Genomic DNA, 15544 nt, shown 5'->3' on the forward strand with positions numbered 1-15544 from the left:
TTTATTTATTTTTGAGAGACAGAGAGCACGAGCAAGGGAGGGGCAGAGAGAGAAGGAGACATAGAATCTGAAGCAGGCTCCAGGCTCTGAGCAAGAGTTCAGCACAGAGCCCGATGTGGGGCTTGAACCCATGAACTGGGTGATAATGAGTTGAGCTGAAGTCAGATGCTCAACTGACTGAGCTACCCAGGCGCCCCTAGGAGGATTTACTTTTTTAAAAAGTTTTTAATTCCAGTTAGTTAACATACAGTGTTATATTCGTTTCAGGTGTACAATATAGTGATTCAACACGTCCATGCATCACCCAATGCTCATACAGACAAGTGCACTCCTTAATCCCCATCACCTGTTTAACCCACCCCCACCGACCTCCCCTCTGTTTGTTCCAGTCTATTTCTTGATTTGTCTTTATCTCTTTCTCTCTTATATTTACCTTTTGCTTGTTTGTTTTGTTTCTTAAATTCCACATATGAGTGAAATAACGCAGTATTTCTCTTTCTCTGTCTTATTTTGCTTGGCATCATACTCTGCAGCTTCATCTATGTCTTGCAAATGGCAAGATTTCATTCTTTTTATGGCTAAATAATATTACATTACACACACACACACACACCACTTCTTCTTTATCCATTCATCAATTGATGGACATTTGGGCTGCTTCCATGGCTATAGTAAATAATGCTGCAATAATGAGCATTGTATTCTTTGTATTCATTGTATTCATTGTATTCTTTGGATAACTACCTAGCAGTGCAATTGCTGGATCATAATTGGTCTATACTTTTAACTTTCTGATAAACTTCCATACTGTTTTCCAGAGTGGCTGCACCAGTTTGCATTCCCATCAACAGTGCAAGAGGGTTCCCCTTTCTCCATATCCTTGCCAACACCTATTGTTTCCTAAGTTGTTGATTTTAGCCATTCTGATAGGTGTGATAGCTCATTGTGGTTTTGATTTGTATCTCCCTGATGATGAGTGATATTGAGAATATTTTCATGTGTCTGTTGGCCATGTCTTGGTCTTCTTTGGAAAAAATGTCTATTCATGTTTATTTGGTTTTGGGTTGTTGAGTTTTATAAGTTCTTTATAGATTTTGGATACTAATTTGCAAGGAAGTGTGAGTAATTTATCAGATTCACGAAACAATCAGTTTTGTTGATTGTTTCCTTCATTGTGAAGATGTTTTTTTATTTTGCTGAAGTCCCAATAGTTTATTTTTGCTTTTGTTTTCCTTGCCTTGGGAGATGTATCTAGAAAGAAATTGCCATGGCCAATGTCAAAAATGTTACTACCTGTGTTCTCCTAGGAATTTAATAGTTTCCTGTCTCACATTTAAGTGTTTCAATCATTTTGAATTTACTTTTGTGTATCGTGTAAGAGAGTGGTCCATTTCATTCTTTTGCATGTTGCTGCCTGGTTTTCCCAACACCATTTGTTGAAGACACTGTCTTTTTCCCATTGGATATTCTTTCCTGCTTTGTTGAAGATTAACTGACCATATAGTTGTAGGTTCATTTATGAATTTCTGTTCTGTTCTATTGATCTATGTGTGTCTATTTTTGTGCCAAATACTGTTTTGATTACTACAGCTTCGTAATATAACATGAAGTCCAGAATTGTGATTCACCTAGCTTTGCTTTTCCTTTTCAAGATATCTTTGGCTATTCTTCATGGTTTCGCACAAAATTTAATATTGTTTGTACTAGATCTGTGAAAAATGCTGTTGATATTTTGACATGGATTGCATCAAATGTGTAGATTGCTTTGGGTAGTATAGACATTTTAACAATATTTGTTCTTCCAATCCATGAGTATGAAATGTCTATCCATTTCTTTGTGTCATCTTAAATTTCTTTCATCAGTGTTTTATAGTTTTCAGAATACAGTTCTTTTATCTCTTTTGGTAGGTTTATTTCTAAGTATCTTATTAAAAATTTTTTTATGTTTATTTATTTTTGAGAGAGAGAGAGAGAGAGAGAGAGAGAGAGAGAGAGCATGAGCAGAGGAGGGGCAGAGAGAGACACACACACAGAATCGGAAGCAGGCTCCAGGCTCTGGGCTGTCAGCACAGGGCCTGATGTGGGGCTCGAACCCACAAACTGTGAGGTCATGACCTGAGCCGAAGTCGGACACTCAACTGACTGAGCCACCCAGATGCCCCTCTAAGTATCTTATTGATGTTGGCACAATTATAAATGGAACTGATTCCTTAATTTATTTCTGGTGCTTCATTATTGGTGTATAGAAGTGCAACAGGTTTCTATGTGTTGATTTGTTACACTGTGACTTTACTGAATTCTTTTATCAGTTCTAGCAGTTTTTTAGTGGAGTCTTTTGGGTTTTCTATATAGAGTACCATGTCATCTGCAAATAGTAAAGTCTTACTACTTCCTTACCCGTTTGGATTCCTTTTGTTTCTTTTTGTCGTCTGATTACTGAGGCTAGGACTTCCAGGATTATGTTAAATAACAGTGCTGAGAGTGGACATCCCTGTCTTGTTCCTGACCGTAGAAGAAAAGTTCTCAATTTTTCCCCATTAAGGATGATATTAGCTGTGGATTTTTCATAGATGGCCTTTATTATGTAGAAGCATGTTATCTCTAAACCTATTTTGTTGAGGGTTTTTGTCATGCATGGATGTTGTACTTTGTCAAATGCTTTTTATGAATCTATTGAAAGGCTCATATGGTTCTTATCTTTTTTTTCTTATTGATGTGATGTATCACATTGATTGCTTTGTGAATATGGCGCCCGTGCAGCCCAGGAATAAATCTCACTTGATCATGGTGAATGATTTTTTAAAAGTACTATTGGATTTTGTTTGCTAGGATTTTGTTGAGGATTTTTGCATCTATGTTCATCAGAGATATTGGCCTGTAGTTCTCCGTCTGTCTCTGTCTCTCTCTCTTTTTTTCCTTGGTGTCTTTATCTGGTTTTGGCATCAAGGTAATACTGCCCTCATGGAATGAATTTGGAAGTTTTCTTTTATATTTTTTGGAACAGTTTGAAAAGAATAGGTATTAACTCTTCTTTTTTTTTTTTACTTTTTTAAAAATATAATTTATTGTCAAGTTAGCTAACATACGGAATATACAGTGTGCTCTTGGCTTCAGAAATAGATTCCCATGATTCATCACCTACATACAACACCCAGTGCTCATCCCAACAAGGGCCTTTCTCAATACCTATCACCCATTTTACCCTCCACCCTACCCTCTTCCATCAACCCTCAATTTATTCTCTATATTTAAGAGTCTCTTATGGTTTGGCCCTGTCTCAGTTTGTGGCTATTTTTTCCTTCCCTTCCCCCATGGTTTTCTGTTAAGTTTCTCAAATTCCACATATGAGTGAAAACATATGATATCTGTCTTTCTCTGACTGACTTATTTCACTTAGCATAATACCCTCCAGTTCCATCCATGTTGTTGCAAAAGGTAAGATTTCATTATTTTTTATTGCCAAGTAGTACACCATTGTATGTATGTATATACCACATCTTCATTATCCATTCATCAGTTGATGGACATTTGGTCTCTTTCCATAATTTGACTGTTGTTGATAGCACATGATTAGGTGAGATTCATTACTAGGCTGCAGGGCTGGTTCAATATCTGCAAATCAATCAATGTGATACATCACATTAATAGAAGGATATGAACCATATGATCTTATCAATAGATGCAGAAAAAGCATTTGACAAAATACAGTATCCTTTCTTAATGAAAACCTTCAAGAAAGTTGTGATAGAAGGAACATACCTTAACATCATAAAAGCCATATATGAAAGGCCCACAGCTAATATCATCCTCAATGGGGAAAAACTGAGAGCTTTCCCCCTAAGATCAGGAACATGACAGGGATGTCCACTGTCATAACTTTTGTTTAACATAGTGTTGGAAGTCTTAGACTAAGCAATCAGGCAACAAAATGAAATAAAAAGCATCCAAATTGGCAAAGAAGAAGACAAACTTTCACTCTTCACAGGTTACATGATACTCTACATTTCAGGAAAACCTGAAAGACTGTACACAAAAACTGCTAGAACTGATACATGAATTCAACAAAGTCTCAAGATGTAAAATCAGTGTACAGAAATCAGTTGCATTTCTGTACACCAATAATGGAGTGACAGAAACAGATATCGGGGGGGGGGGGGCACCTGGGTGGCCCAGTCAGTTAAGCGTTCGACTTCAGCTCAGGTCATGATCTCATGGTTTGTGGGCTCTGTCCCCACATCAGGCATGTGCTGATGACTCAGAGTCTGGAGCCTGATTCAGATTCTGTATCTCCCTTTCTCTCTGTCCCTCCCCTGCTTGCTCTCTGTCTCTCTCTTTCTCAAAAATAAATAAACATTAAAAAAAGAAAGAGATATCAAGGAACCAATTCCATTTACAAATGTATCAAGAACCATAAAATACCTAGGAATAAACCTAGCAAAAGATGTAAAAGGTCTATATCCTGGAAACTATAGAAAACTTATGAAAGAAATTGAAGAAGACACAAAGAAAAGGAAAAGCATTCCATGCTCATGAACAGGAAAAACAAATATTGTTAAAATGTCCATACTACCCAATGCAATCTACACGTTCAGTGCAATCCCAATCAAAATAACACCAGCATTCTTCTCAGAGCTAGAACAAGCAATCCTAAAATTTGTATGGAACCACAAAAGACCCTGAATAGCCAAAGTAATGTGGAAAAAGAAAACCAAAGCTGGAAGCATCACAATTCCAGATTTTAGCCTGTACTACAAAGCTGTAATCATCAAGACAGTATGGTATTGGCACAAAAAGAGACACATAGACCAATGGAATGGAATGGAGAACCCAGAATTGGACACACAAAAGTATGGCCAAATCAACTCTTCTTTATATGTTTGGTAGAATTCTCCTGTGCAGCCATCTGGTTCTGGACTTCTATATGTTGCGAGTTTTTTTGATTACTGATTCAATTTCTTTGCTGGTTATTAGTCTGTTCAAATTTTCTATTTTGTTCAGTTTCAGTTTTGGTAGTTTATATATTTCTAGAAATGTATCCATTTCTTCTATGTTGTCCAATTTGTTGTTTGTCCAATTTTTCATTATATTCTCTTATGACTGTATTTCTGTGGTGTTGGTTGTTCTTTCTCTTCTCTCAATTGTGATTTTATTTATTTGAGTCCTTTCTCTTTTTTTCTCGATAAGTCTGGATAAAGAGCTATAAATTTTATGGATTTTTTTTCAAAGAACCAGCTTCTGGTTTTATTAATCTGCTCTATGGTTTTTGTAGTTTCTATATCACCTAATTATTTTCTAATCTTTATTATTTCTTTCTTCTTCTGGTTTTAGGTTTTGTTTGTTGTTCTTTCTCTAACCTCTTTGGTACAGGGTTCGGCTGTTTGAGCTTTTTCTTGCTTCATGAGGTAGGTCTGTATTGCTCTCAACTTCCCTCTTAGAACCAGTTTTGCAGTATCCAAGAAGTTTTGGCCCATTGTGGTTTCATTTTCATCTGTTTACATGTACTTTTTAAATTTCTTCTTTGATTTCTGGTTGACCAGAAATTCATTGTTTAGTATCGTGCTGTTTAACCTCCATGTATTTGTAGTCTTTCCATATTTTTTTCTTGTGCTTGTTTTCTAGTTTCATAGCATTATGGTCATAAAAATTGCACGGTATGATTTCAAGCTTGAATTTGTTGAGGGTTGTGTTGTGGCCTAATATGTGATCTATTCTGGAGAATATCCTGTGTGGACTTGAAAAGAATGTGTATTACAAAAATAAACTCAAAATGGATGAAAAACCTAAATGTCAGACAGGAAGCCATCAAAATCCTTGAAGAGAAAGCAGGCAAAAACCTCTTTGATCTTGGCCGCAGCAACTTCTTACTCAGCACGTCTATGGAGGCAAGGGAAACAAAAGCAAAAATGAACTACTGGGAACTCATCAAAATAAAAAGCTTCTGCACAGCAAAGCATAAATAGCAAAATAGAAATAAAAGGAAAAGTTGCAAACTCATTGTATGAAGCCAGCATTAACTTGATTGCAAAACCAAAGACCCCACTAAAAAGGAGAACTACAGACCAAATTCCCTAATGAACATGGATGCTGAGATGTCAGCACAGAGCCCAACATGGGGCTTGAACCCATGAACCATGAGATCATGACCTGAGCTGAAGTCAGATGCTTAACCGACTAAGCCACCTAGATGCCCCTAGATGGGTCTTCCTTTTTAACCATTCTGTCATCTTATGTCTTTTTATTTTTGTGTTTGTTTAGGTTCAGTTAGTAAACATACATTGTAATATTAGTTTCAGCTGAAGAATATAGTGATTCAACAGATTCAACACTTCCATACAACACCTGGTGGTCATCATATTAAGTACATTCCCTATTCCCCATCACCTAATTAACTCCTCCTCCATCCATTTCCCCTTGGTAGCCATCAGTTTATTCTTTATAATTAAGATCTGTTTCTTGGTTTGCCTTTATCTCTCTTATTTTTTTCCCTTTCCTTCTTTGTTTTGTTTCTTAAATTCCACACAGGAGTGAAATCATATGGTATACCCTCCACCTCCATCCATGTCATTGCAAATGATTTCACTCTTTTTATGCCTGAGTAATATTCCATTTTATATATACCACAACTTCAAAGATTCATTTTTAATATTTCTTGCAGAACTTGTTTAGTGGTCATAAGTCCTTTAGTTTTTGTGTGTCTGAGAGATTCTTTATCTCTCCTTCTATTCAAGAAATTCAACTGTGTCTTCTGAATTTGGAAGTAGTGACTTTATGAAGAAGGGGTCCTGGAGTGTCCTGCAGTACATTGTCCCCTCTTCACCACACCTGGCAGTTCATGAGAGTATCCAATATGTGTTGTTTATGTCCTGCTATTGTGTCTTGAGTCACTTTTCCTTTCAGTGTAGTTGTCTTCTCTAATTAGCTGCCTGTTGTGGGCTGTGCTTGCTCTCTGTGATGTTAGTAGGACCCCGGCAGGTCAACTCTAAGGGGGCATGACTGCTGGGGAACTTGGGAACCGGGTGACAATGCTAGCAAAGTTTGTGCTGGATCACTAATCCTATGCCAGATGCCCTGAAACACTCTAGGGGCTGGTGGCTATGTTATGGGGTTTCTAGGGGCAAAAGCCTGGGCAAGAGAATGAGGATGGCTGGGCATGGCTGGTACTTGTGCTCAACAGTGGTTGGGGATGCATGACTGGAGGTGACATGGCTTAACAAAATTTTCCCTGAGCCCAGGATCAAAGCTAGTAAGTTGGTTGGTGTATGCTAGTCCCCAGGAGAACTTGTGGACATGGCATACTGCTAGTGGGTTTTATAGAAAGTGTCTGTGCAGCCCTGTCTCCCATAGGTGGCTCTGTGTCTATGCTGGGGTTTGGGGAAGGAAAATGGCATCTTCCAGCTCTCTCATTTTTGAAGTCCCCTAACATGCTCTGAAATCAGTATGAACAACTCTATCTCCTGTTTGTCTCCAGTGTTGTGTAAACTGTGATTGTTATGTTGCCTCTCTGTGTGGGCTGCTGTCTCCTTAAGGGCAGTGACCCAACTATCACTCACTCTTGGACTTGCCCAGAACTGAGTCAGCTGACTTTTAAAACTCCAGACTCCAAGTCCCACTGGTTTTACAGACTCAAGGAATTCAGTCCCTCTGGTTTTTTTTTTAAATTTTTTTTCAACATTTATTTATTTTTGGGACAGAGAGAGACAGAGCATGAACGGGGGAGGGGCAGAGAGAGAGGGAGACACAGAATCGGAAACAGGCTCCAGGCTCTGAGCCATCAGCCCAGAGCCTGACGCGGGGCTCGAACTCCCGGACCGCGAGATCGTGACCTGGCTGAAGTCGGACGCTTAACCGACTGCGCCACCCAGGCGCCCCTATTCATTTCTTTAAAGAATTTTTTTTTTCAACGTTTATTTTACTTTTGGGACAGAGAGAGACAGAGCATGAACGGGGGAGGGGCAGAGAGAGAGGGAGACACAGAATCGGCAACAGGCTCCAGGCTCTGAGCCATCAGCCCAGAGCCTGACGTGGGGCTCAAACTCACAGACCGCGAGATCGTGACCTGGCTGAAGTCGGACGCTTAACCGACTGCGCCACCCAGGCGCCCCAGTCCCTCTGGTTTTTAAAACCAAATATTATGGTTTTAAAATATTTAAAATATATTAATTTAAAATAAAATATTTTAAAAATTAAAAATAAATAAAACGTTTAAAATATGGTTCACTCTTCCACGTGTGAACACCCTGGTGTGAGGGCCCATTTCTCTGCTCTTTCCATGTGTGCAGCTCCTTCTCTCCTACAGACAGCCTCCCTTACCTTTCTGACCTTCCTAACCTTTCAGATGCAACTTCATCTCTGTGTTTAGTTGTGGAGTTTGTTCTGCTAGTCTTCAGATTGCTGTACGGTTTATTAACTTGGATGTAGATGATATCTAGTTGAAAATATGGGATGGGGTAAACTCAGGGTCCTCCACCTCTGCCATCTTCCCAAGCTTCTTGCTAGAATGATTTACTTTTAAAATGAGACATAAGGTGGAGAAGTCAAAGGAATGCATTTCTAGTGGTAAAATATCAAGGTCTTAATATCTGGCTAGGGGAAATAATTGAGTGTGATGTCTTCCCAGTCTTTTAAATAGTATACCTAGTAAGTGACCCTGAGGCTTACACAGGCTGTGTTCAATGCCTGGACCTATGAAGGACCTCCTCTCTAGGAAAAGTTTCTGATTTCAGGGCAAAAGAGCAGTAGTCTCTCAAACCAGACATGAGCACTGGAAAGAAGCCCCTTAGTATCAGGACCTGTTTTTCTTTCCCAGCCTTGTGCAGATTTTTGCCTTAGAGCAAAGAATAGGATGAAGCATAAGAATCCCGTAGATTGGTGGTACAGAGACTAAGATGAGATGTGGTGAGCAGTGGTTTAAGACTAAGAAACCTCTTCCCGGTGGCCTAACTACCTTGGGAAGGTAGTTCCCCTTACCCAAAGACTGATGTTTTCTCTGTGTGTTTTGCTTTCAGGGAAGCTTCAGACAGAGCTTGGTAAGTAACCCCTTTTGGGATTATTTCTTCTTGTCTATCTTTTAGCATCTGATTTTCCATGTATGTTCTTTTCATATCCCAACCATGATGCCCAGTATGGAATGCTGATAGCAATGTGGGTGGCGGGAGAAAATGCTGATAGCAATGTGGGTGTCAGGAGAAAGGGGAGAAGGGCAGGGGTGGGTGCAAAGTCCAGTGTGTGAGCAGGAAAGCAGCACTGACCTGATGTTCTGATTCCATTTTTCCATGACTGCTTCAGACTGGAGAAGGGCTGAAGGCCAGGCTGGTGAGTGAAATCTGTCTCCCTCCCACTGTCCACTTTACATCTCAACATCCCAGTCACTCACTCTGACCAACCACGCTTCATTCTGGTTTATTCCACAGGCACATGGCATGCATTAATGTATGTCACTTAATAGAAGTTATATTCTAGTTTTGCTCTTATATTTACTTTTGTATCATCCTGAGGTGTAAGCATATTGTAAGCCATTGGTGAAAATTATGGTTGCACATCAGAATCATCTAGATCCTGGTACCGACCCTCAAAGACTGTGACCTGTGGGTCTAGAGTGGGCATGTTGACCTATATGTAAATATTTTCCCCTATACCTTCTTCCATTCCCTACATAAAGCAGTCTAATGTGTAGCTTTATTTTGTATGTATTCTTGCAAAAGGTGAATTTCTTCTTTGTGCACAAGCATTTTAGTTTCTGTAAATGACATTTACAGTCTTGGGCTGTTCCTTGCTTTTTTCACTCATCACTGTGTTTTAATACCCATCCCTGCCACCACATCTGGTCTGTGTCTCCTTGCTGTGGAGTACTCCATTTTAGCCAGCCACCTTCTTGGAACAGACATCCAGCCTGCCTCTAACTCCATACCACCACACAGATTGCTAACTGAATAGCTTCAAATGTGTTCCCTTCTGGCTTTATGTGGATATTTCTCTGGGATGTGTACCCAGGAAGGGAATTGCTGGTCCATGGGGGAGGGGATATGTCACTAAGTGGGATAGAGGGATCCCCCAAAGGCAGTATCATCATCCTGCCATTGGCAGTGCATGGAGGTTCCACATGCTACATCCCATATGAGCCAGCTTTCTAAGTTAGCTTGTCAATGGAGATGAGTGATTGCTCATTGTTCTTTCAGTCTGTCCTCCTCTGGACACTAAGAAGTTTGGGCATCTCTTCATATGCTAGATGACTTTGGGGGCTTCCTTTTTTGAATATTGCAAGTTCATGTCCTTTGGCTATTTTTAGTATGAGGTTACTATCTTTCTTTTATTGATTCAAGGAGACATGTGTACATACATACACATATCACCAACAAAGTTTCAAAAACTCAAGTCATAAGATAAAAATTTGATGAATTAGATTTTATCAAAATTAATGATTTCTTTTCAGTAGGAAACCATGGACATAGCTGATAGCAGGTGACAGATTAGAGAAGGAATTTACAATGTTTAATACCAGTGAGGGATTAATATTCTTATGCAGATATATCTTCATCAAATTTTTACCTTATGTCAGGTGTTTTTGAAATTCTACTGAAGAAAAACTTCCTCACACTTAGGTCACAAAGATACTCTCTTCCACTTTCTTCTGTTCACTTTATATGTGTTATGTGTATGTCTTTAATCCATCTGAAGGTTGCCATCTACTACATCATCTGTGATTTCCCCATTGATGTGGGTATTGCTCTTAGTTCATATTTGGTTCCCATGTGTAGATAGGACTATATTTTGACCACCTATTACTTCATTGTTTTCACTGCTATGGCTTTTGTACCCAAAAGTACAAGTTATTCTCCTTTTCTGGGAGTGAATGGACATTTTTAAAAGTGAACGGACATTTTTAGGCCCATTTTAAATTTTAGAATAAATTTACAAAATCTTTTTAAAAGATCCAGAAGTGCCTAAGTGGCCCAGTCAAACATCTGACTTTGGCTCAGGTCATGATGTCCCACATCATGGGAGTTCGAGCCCCACACCAGGCTCTGCACTGACAGTGTCAAGCCTTCTTGGGATTCTCTCTCTCCCTCTCTCTCTGCTCCTCCCCCATTAGCTTGCTCTCTCAAAATAAATAAACTTAAAAAAAATAAATTTCTACTAGTTATTCTGATGTAAAAACAGGTTTGAAAGGCCCTGCTATAAATTTATGAATCTCTGAAAACTTCTATTACTTTTGCTATTTTGTGATTTGATTTCTCTGTTGTAAAGCAAAATAAGATAAAACAAAACAGATATCAACTCAGAATGGTTCATATTAAGAAAGGATGCAAGACAGAATGTCTAAAGGACATATTCGGACAGGAGCCATGTTCAACCAGGCCCCCTTGGACTGAGCCTGCTGGTCAGATTGAAATTTCATGTGCAACTTTCAGGGCATCTCAGCCACCTGTATTGGTTCTCTTTGCCTACATCCTTTGTTCTCCTGCCTTTCTCAGTACAAGGTTAGACGGCATACAGATTTGGTATAACCCAGCACTGACACCACCCACCTACCCAATTCTAAATTCCCAGAGAAATGCCATGGTGAACCCAGACCAGTCTGGACTCTACCTGTCACGGTAGGAAGGAGATCATTGGGTTTGTGTCATTCCTCATGCATCTTGAGTCTCCCTCAACGTTCTAGAGTTACTGGCTCAGATCTCTAAACCTGTTTTCCTTTCTGCTTGGTTTCAGAGTGGAGAGCAGCCCAACAATATGCAGGTAACTGAAGTCAAGGGACTGTAACTTGTGATTGGGTTGGCTGGATTTTAAACACAAGGGAGGTGGAGAGATCTGAGATTAGAGGAAGGGTCTGTCCAAGAGCCAAGTATGGAGCCTGCATGCACGCAAACACATACAGCATAATCCTACCTTTGCACATATACTACATGACACATATGCCTGCATGTGCACATCTGATTATACTCACACATGCACATTTTTGTGCATGCACATTATACTCACACATGCGCATATCTTCTTTAAAAGCACATCATTTTCTGTGTTTTACCAGATTTTTTTTCATCTGGCAGGAAGGCTGCTAGGGCCTGTTTGTAGGAACCTCTTATCTGAAAGAAGAGATCCTTAAGGTTCTCATCTATCAAATGGGTGTGCTTTGAGGGGTGAGGTGTTGAAGTGCAAGGCACTGGACCAGATGATCTCAGAGGTCCCTTTCCATTTTAAAATCCTAACATTGCTATAAAACTGAGGCTCAGAGTTCACATGATGATCTCAAGGTCACACAGAGTGGTGGCATCCAGGAATTGGACCAGCCAGGAGCCTCTTCACCTTGACCAGGAGTTGGGAGAAGTGAGCCTGCCTCCATCTCCCACGAATCTATCTTGTTTTCTATCTCTGCTCTCCGTGGCACCTAGTATGGCATTCAGGAAACTTTAGGAAAGAAATATGATTCCTCCTGCGGCTTTCAGGTGCTCAGGAGTGACTTGCAAGCTGCTTCAGTAAACAGGGATGGTTTTAGGGTGGGAATGACCACCAGGAGCACTACGGTTTACTTGTCAGGGAAGGGGACAGGCAGGGCCCAGAACCGTCCTCCACAAACCTTAAACCCGTGCCTCTGCACAGTGCATGTAACCCTTGATCCGGCCTCGGCGCACCGCAGCCTGGAGGTCTCCGAGGATGGCAAGAGCGTGTCCTCTTGCGCAGCAGTGTCCGGCTCTGTGGCGGGGGACCAGCAGCGGTTCTCTGAGCAGACGTGCGTGCTGAGCTGTGAGCGCTTCTCAGCTGGCCGACACTACTGGGAAGTGTATGTGGGACGGCGCAGCCGCTGGTTCCTGGGTGTGTGTCTGGCTGCAGTTCCCCGCTTGGGACCAGTGCGCCTAAGCCCGGCCAGCGGTTACTGGGTGATGGGGCTGTGGAACCACTGTGAGTACTTCGTCCTGGACCCACACCGCATCCCACTCACCCTGCGCGTGCCGCCCCGGCGTGTGGGCATCTTCCTGGACTGGGAGGCAGGAAAACTGTCCTTCTTCAACGTGTCCGACGGCTCCCACATCTTCACCTTTACCGACACCTTCTCAGGCACGCTCTGTGCGTATTTCAGGCCCAGAGCTCACGACGGTGGTGAACACCCGGATCCCCTAACCATCTGTCCATTGCCTATTAGGGGGACACAAGACCTGGAAGAGGATGACCGTGACACTTGGTTACAGCCCTATGAGCCCACAGATCCCACCCTGGGCCTATAGTGAAGCAATCTTTTGCCTGCGGGTCTGGGTCTTTGGCGGCTTCCTGGATACTTTTTGCTCTCCCGCTTCTACGGAGGAAGCATCACAAAAATGTCAGCAAAGGCTAAAGACTCAGCACAGCAGAAAGGGAACAAAAACAGGAACCTTTGCTTATATGTGTGTGTATACACATATATACATATAAATACACACACACACACACACACACACACACACACGATTTTCTTTAAGAAAAAGAGGCAATTCCAAAGCTTGTTTGTGTGGATGGTAAGAAAAAGCAAATGAATAACAATAAATTCATGCTGTCAGTAGCCACAGTACGCACTGTGGAAGACCAGAAAGAAACCGGAATGGAGGAAAGATGGAGGGAAATCTTACTGGACTGGATAAGAAGAATCGGTTAGCTTGTATATTTTTTATACTTTTTGTATATGTTTTCTAGTTCTAAAATGTCTAGAAGCAATGACACTTCATAAGCAATGAGTTCACTTAGGGCTTAGATCCCAGTGTTAACTGGCATTTCTCACTGAAATGAACTTGGAGAAATGGCTGATTCCAGGGTTGGAGCAGAGAAAGTACAGGTGAATCTGGAACATTGTGTATTCAAATGTGCTCAGAAACTGATGGGGACATAGGAACTAGGATGAAGAGGCTCCACTAGCCAGTTATGAGACAGCTTGAACATTATAATGAATAATGACAAGAATTGATCAACAAGGAATTGAGCAAATAAGAAAATTCCCTAAGTGTGCCGAGAGGTTTCTCAGTCAGAAAATAAATACAAAAATGCAGAAAAAGGAAAGAAGAAAATGAAAGGTAACTCTATGAACTCACTTTTTTAAATATGTACAGATATGTGGAGCACACACACATGTGATAGGTATAGGTAGGTAGGTATGTAGGTAGGTAGATAGATGTGTGTCTGCATGCATATGGTTCCTAGCTCTGTCAGTTTTGACAGCTTAGAAACAATAACACACCTAGCACCCAGAATTTAGCTTTTTTGTTTTCCACAAAAGGAATGAAGGTTCCTTTGAGAAATGGTGGACTCCAGGGCTGAGGCGGGGAAAACACAAAATAGGTGTGATATTATGCTTAATAAGTATATATTTGCTCTTCCACCTAGACTCTCACACAGAGCTCTTGAAACCCTTAGAATTTCCTAAATGGTAAGAGCTATTAGGGTGGCTTTTGGTATTCGCAACAAGCACCTTTCAACCATACCTTATTTATGTTAATGATATGTCTTTTGGAAAGCCCCCTAAGGATGGGGCTAGTTATCAGAGGAACCAAGTATGTGATTAAAAGGTTAAAACTTAGACCCATCTCCCAACCTCCACCTCCAAACTCAGTGAAGAGAGGCTGGAGATTAAGTGCAATCACCAGTATTGCCAATGACTTAATCAACAGAATATATGTAATGAAACCTACATAAAACTCAAAAGGACCAGGTTCAAAGAGCTTCCAGGTTGGTGAACTCTTGAAGAGGGAAAGAGAGTGGTGCACCCAGAAAGCATGGAAGTCTCACACTTTACCCCATTCCTTGCTTTTTGCATCTCTTCCATTTGGCTGTTCCTGGGTTATAATAAACCAGTAATCTAGTAAACTGTTTTCCTGAGCTCTGTGAGGTGCTCTAGCAAATTACTAAACCTCTGAAGGTTGTGGGAACCTCCAATTTATAGCTGTCAGAAGCACAGGTAACAACCTGGACTTGTAAGGGTGTGTGAAATGAGGGGCAGTCTTATAGGACTGAGTCCTTAACTTTTGGAATATGACACTATCTCTAGGTAAATAGTGTCAGAATTAACAGCTTGGTGTTTAAAAAATATACAAGAATGGGTCTAAAAGATCTTGTATTAGGGGGTGCCTGGGTGGCTCAGTCAGTTGAACATCTGACTTTGGCTTAGGTCATGATCTTGTGGTTCTTGAATTCGAGCCCCAAGTCAGGCTCTGTGCTGACAGCTCAGAGCCTGGAGCCTGCTAAGGGTTCCATGTCTCCTTCTCTCTCTCTGTCCTTCCCCTGCTCACTCTCTGTTTCTCTCTTTCAAAAATAAATAGACATTAAAAATATAACTAACTAACTAACTAAATAAAAGATCTTCTACTAGAAAGTAAGGAAGTACTCAAAGAATGAAGAGGATTTATTGTCAAATTGGGTGTTGTATGGAAACCAATTTGACAATAAATTTCATATTAAAAAAATAAAGTTTACTGATAAAAAAAAGCAGCTCAGAATGATCTGCATGCCAAAGGGGCATATTTTGGGGTGGCATATTTGGCTACCCTTCAGCCCCCCCCAAAAATTTTGAACAACACTGAAGGGG

General features: G+C 40.7%; 1 protein-coding gene across 4 annotated transcripts in view; it reads left to right on the forward strand.

Moving 5' to 3' along the window:
• BTNL9 (butyrophilin like 9) overlaps nucleotides 1–14826 on the forward strand; it is a 30814-nt gene extending 15988 nt beyond the window's left edge. For all 4 annotated transcript variants that reach the window (XM_019830340.2, XM_006927479.3, XM_011281396.3 and 1 more), the window contains 4 exons: nucleotides 9006–9026; nucleotides 9286–9312; nucleotides 11710–11736; nucleotides 12598–14826. In XM_019830340.2, coding sequence (XP_019685899.2) covers nucleotides 9006–9026; nucleotides 9286–9312; nucleotides 11710–11736; nucleotides 12598–13220 — 698 coding nt within the window. In that variant the 3' untranslated portion in view covers nucleotides 13221–14826. The remainder of the gene's footprint in view (nucleotides 1–9005; nucleotides 9027–9285; nucleotides 9313–11709; nucleotides 11737–12597) is intronic.
• Nucleotides 14827–15544: the final 718 nt, after the last annotated feature.

The sequence above is a fragment of the Felis catus genome, chromosome A1 (assembly GCF_018350175.1).
Source record: "Felis catus isolate Fca126 chromosome A1, F.catus_Fca126_mat1.0, whole genome shotgun sequence".
NCBI lineage: Eukaryota > Metazoa > Chordata > Mammalia > Carnivora > Felidae > Felis > Felis catus.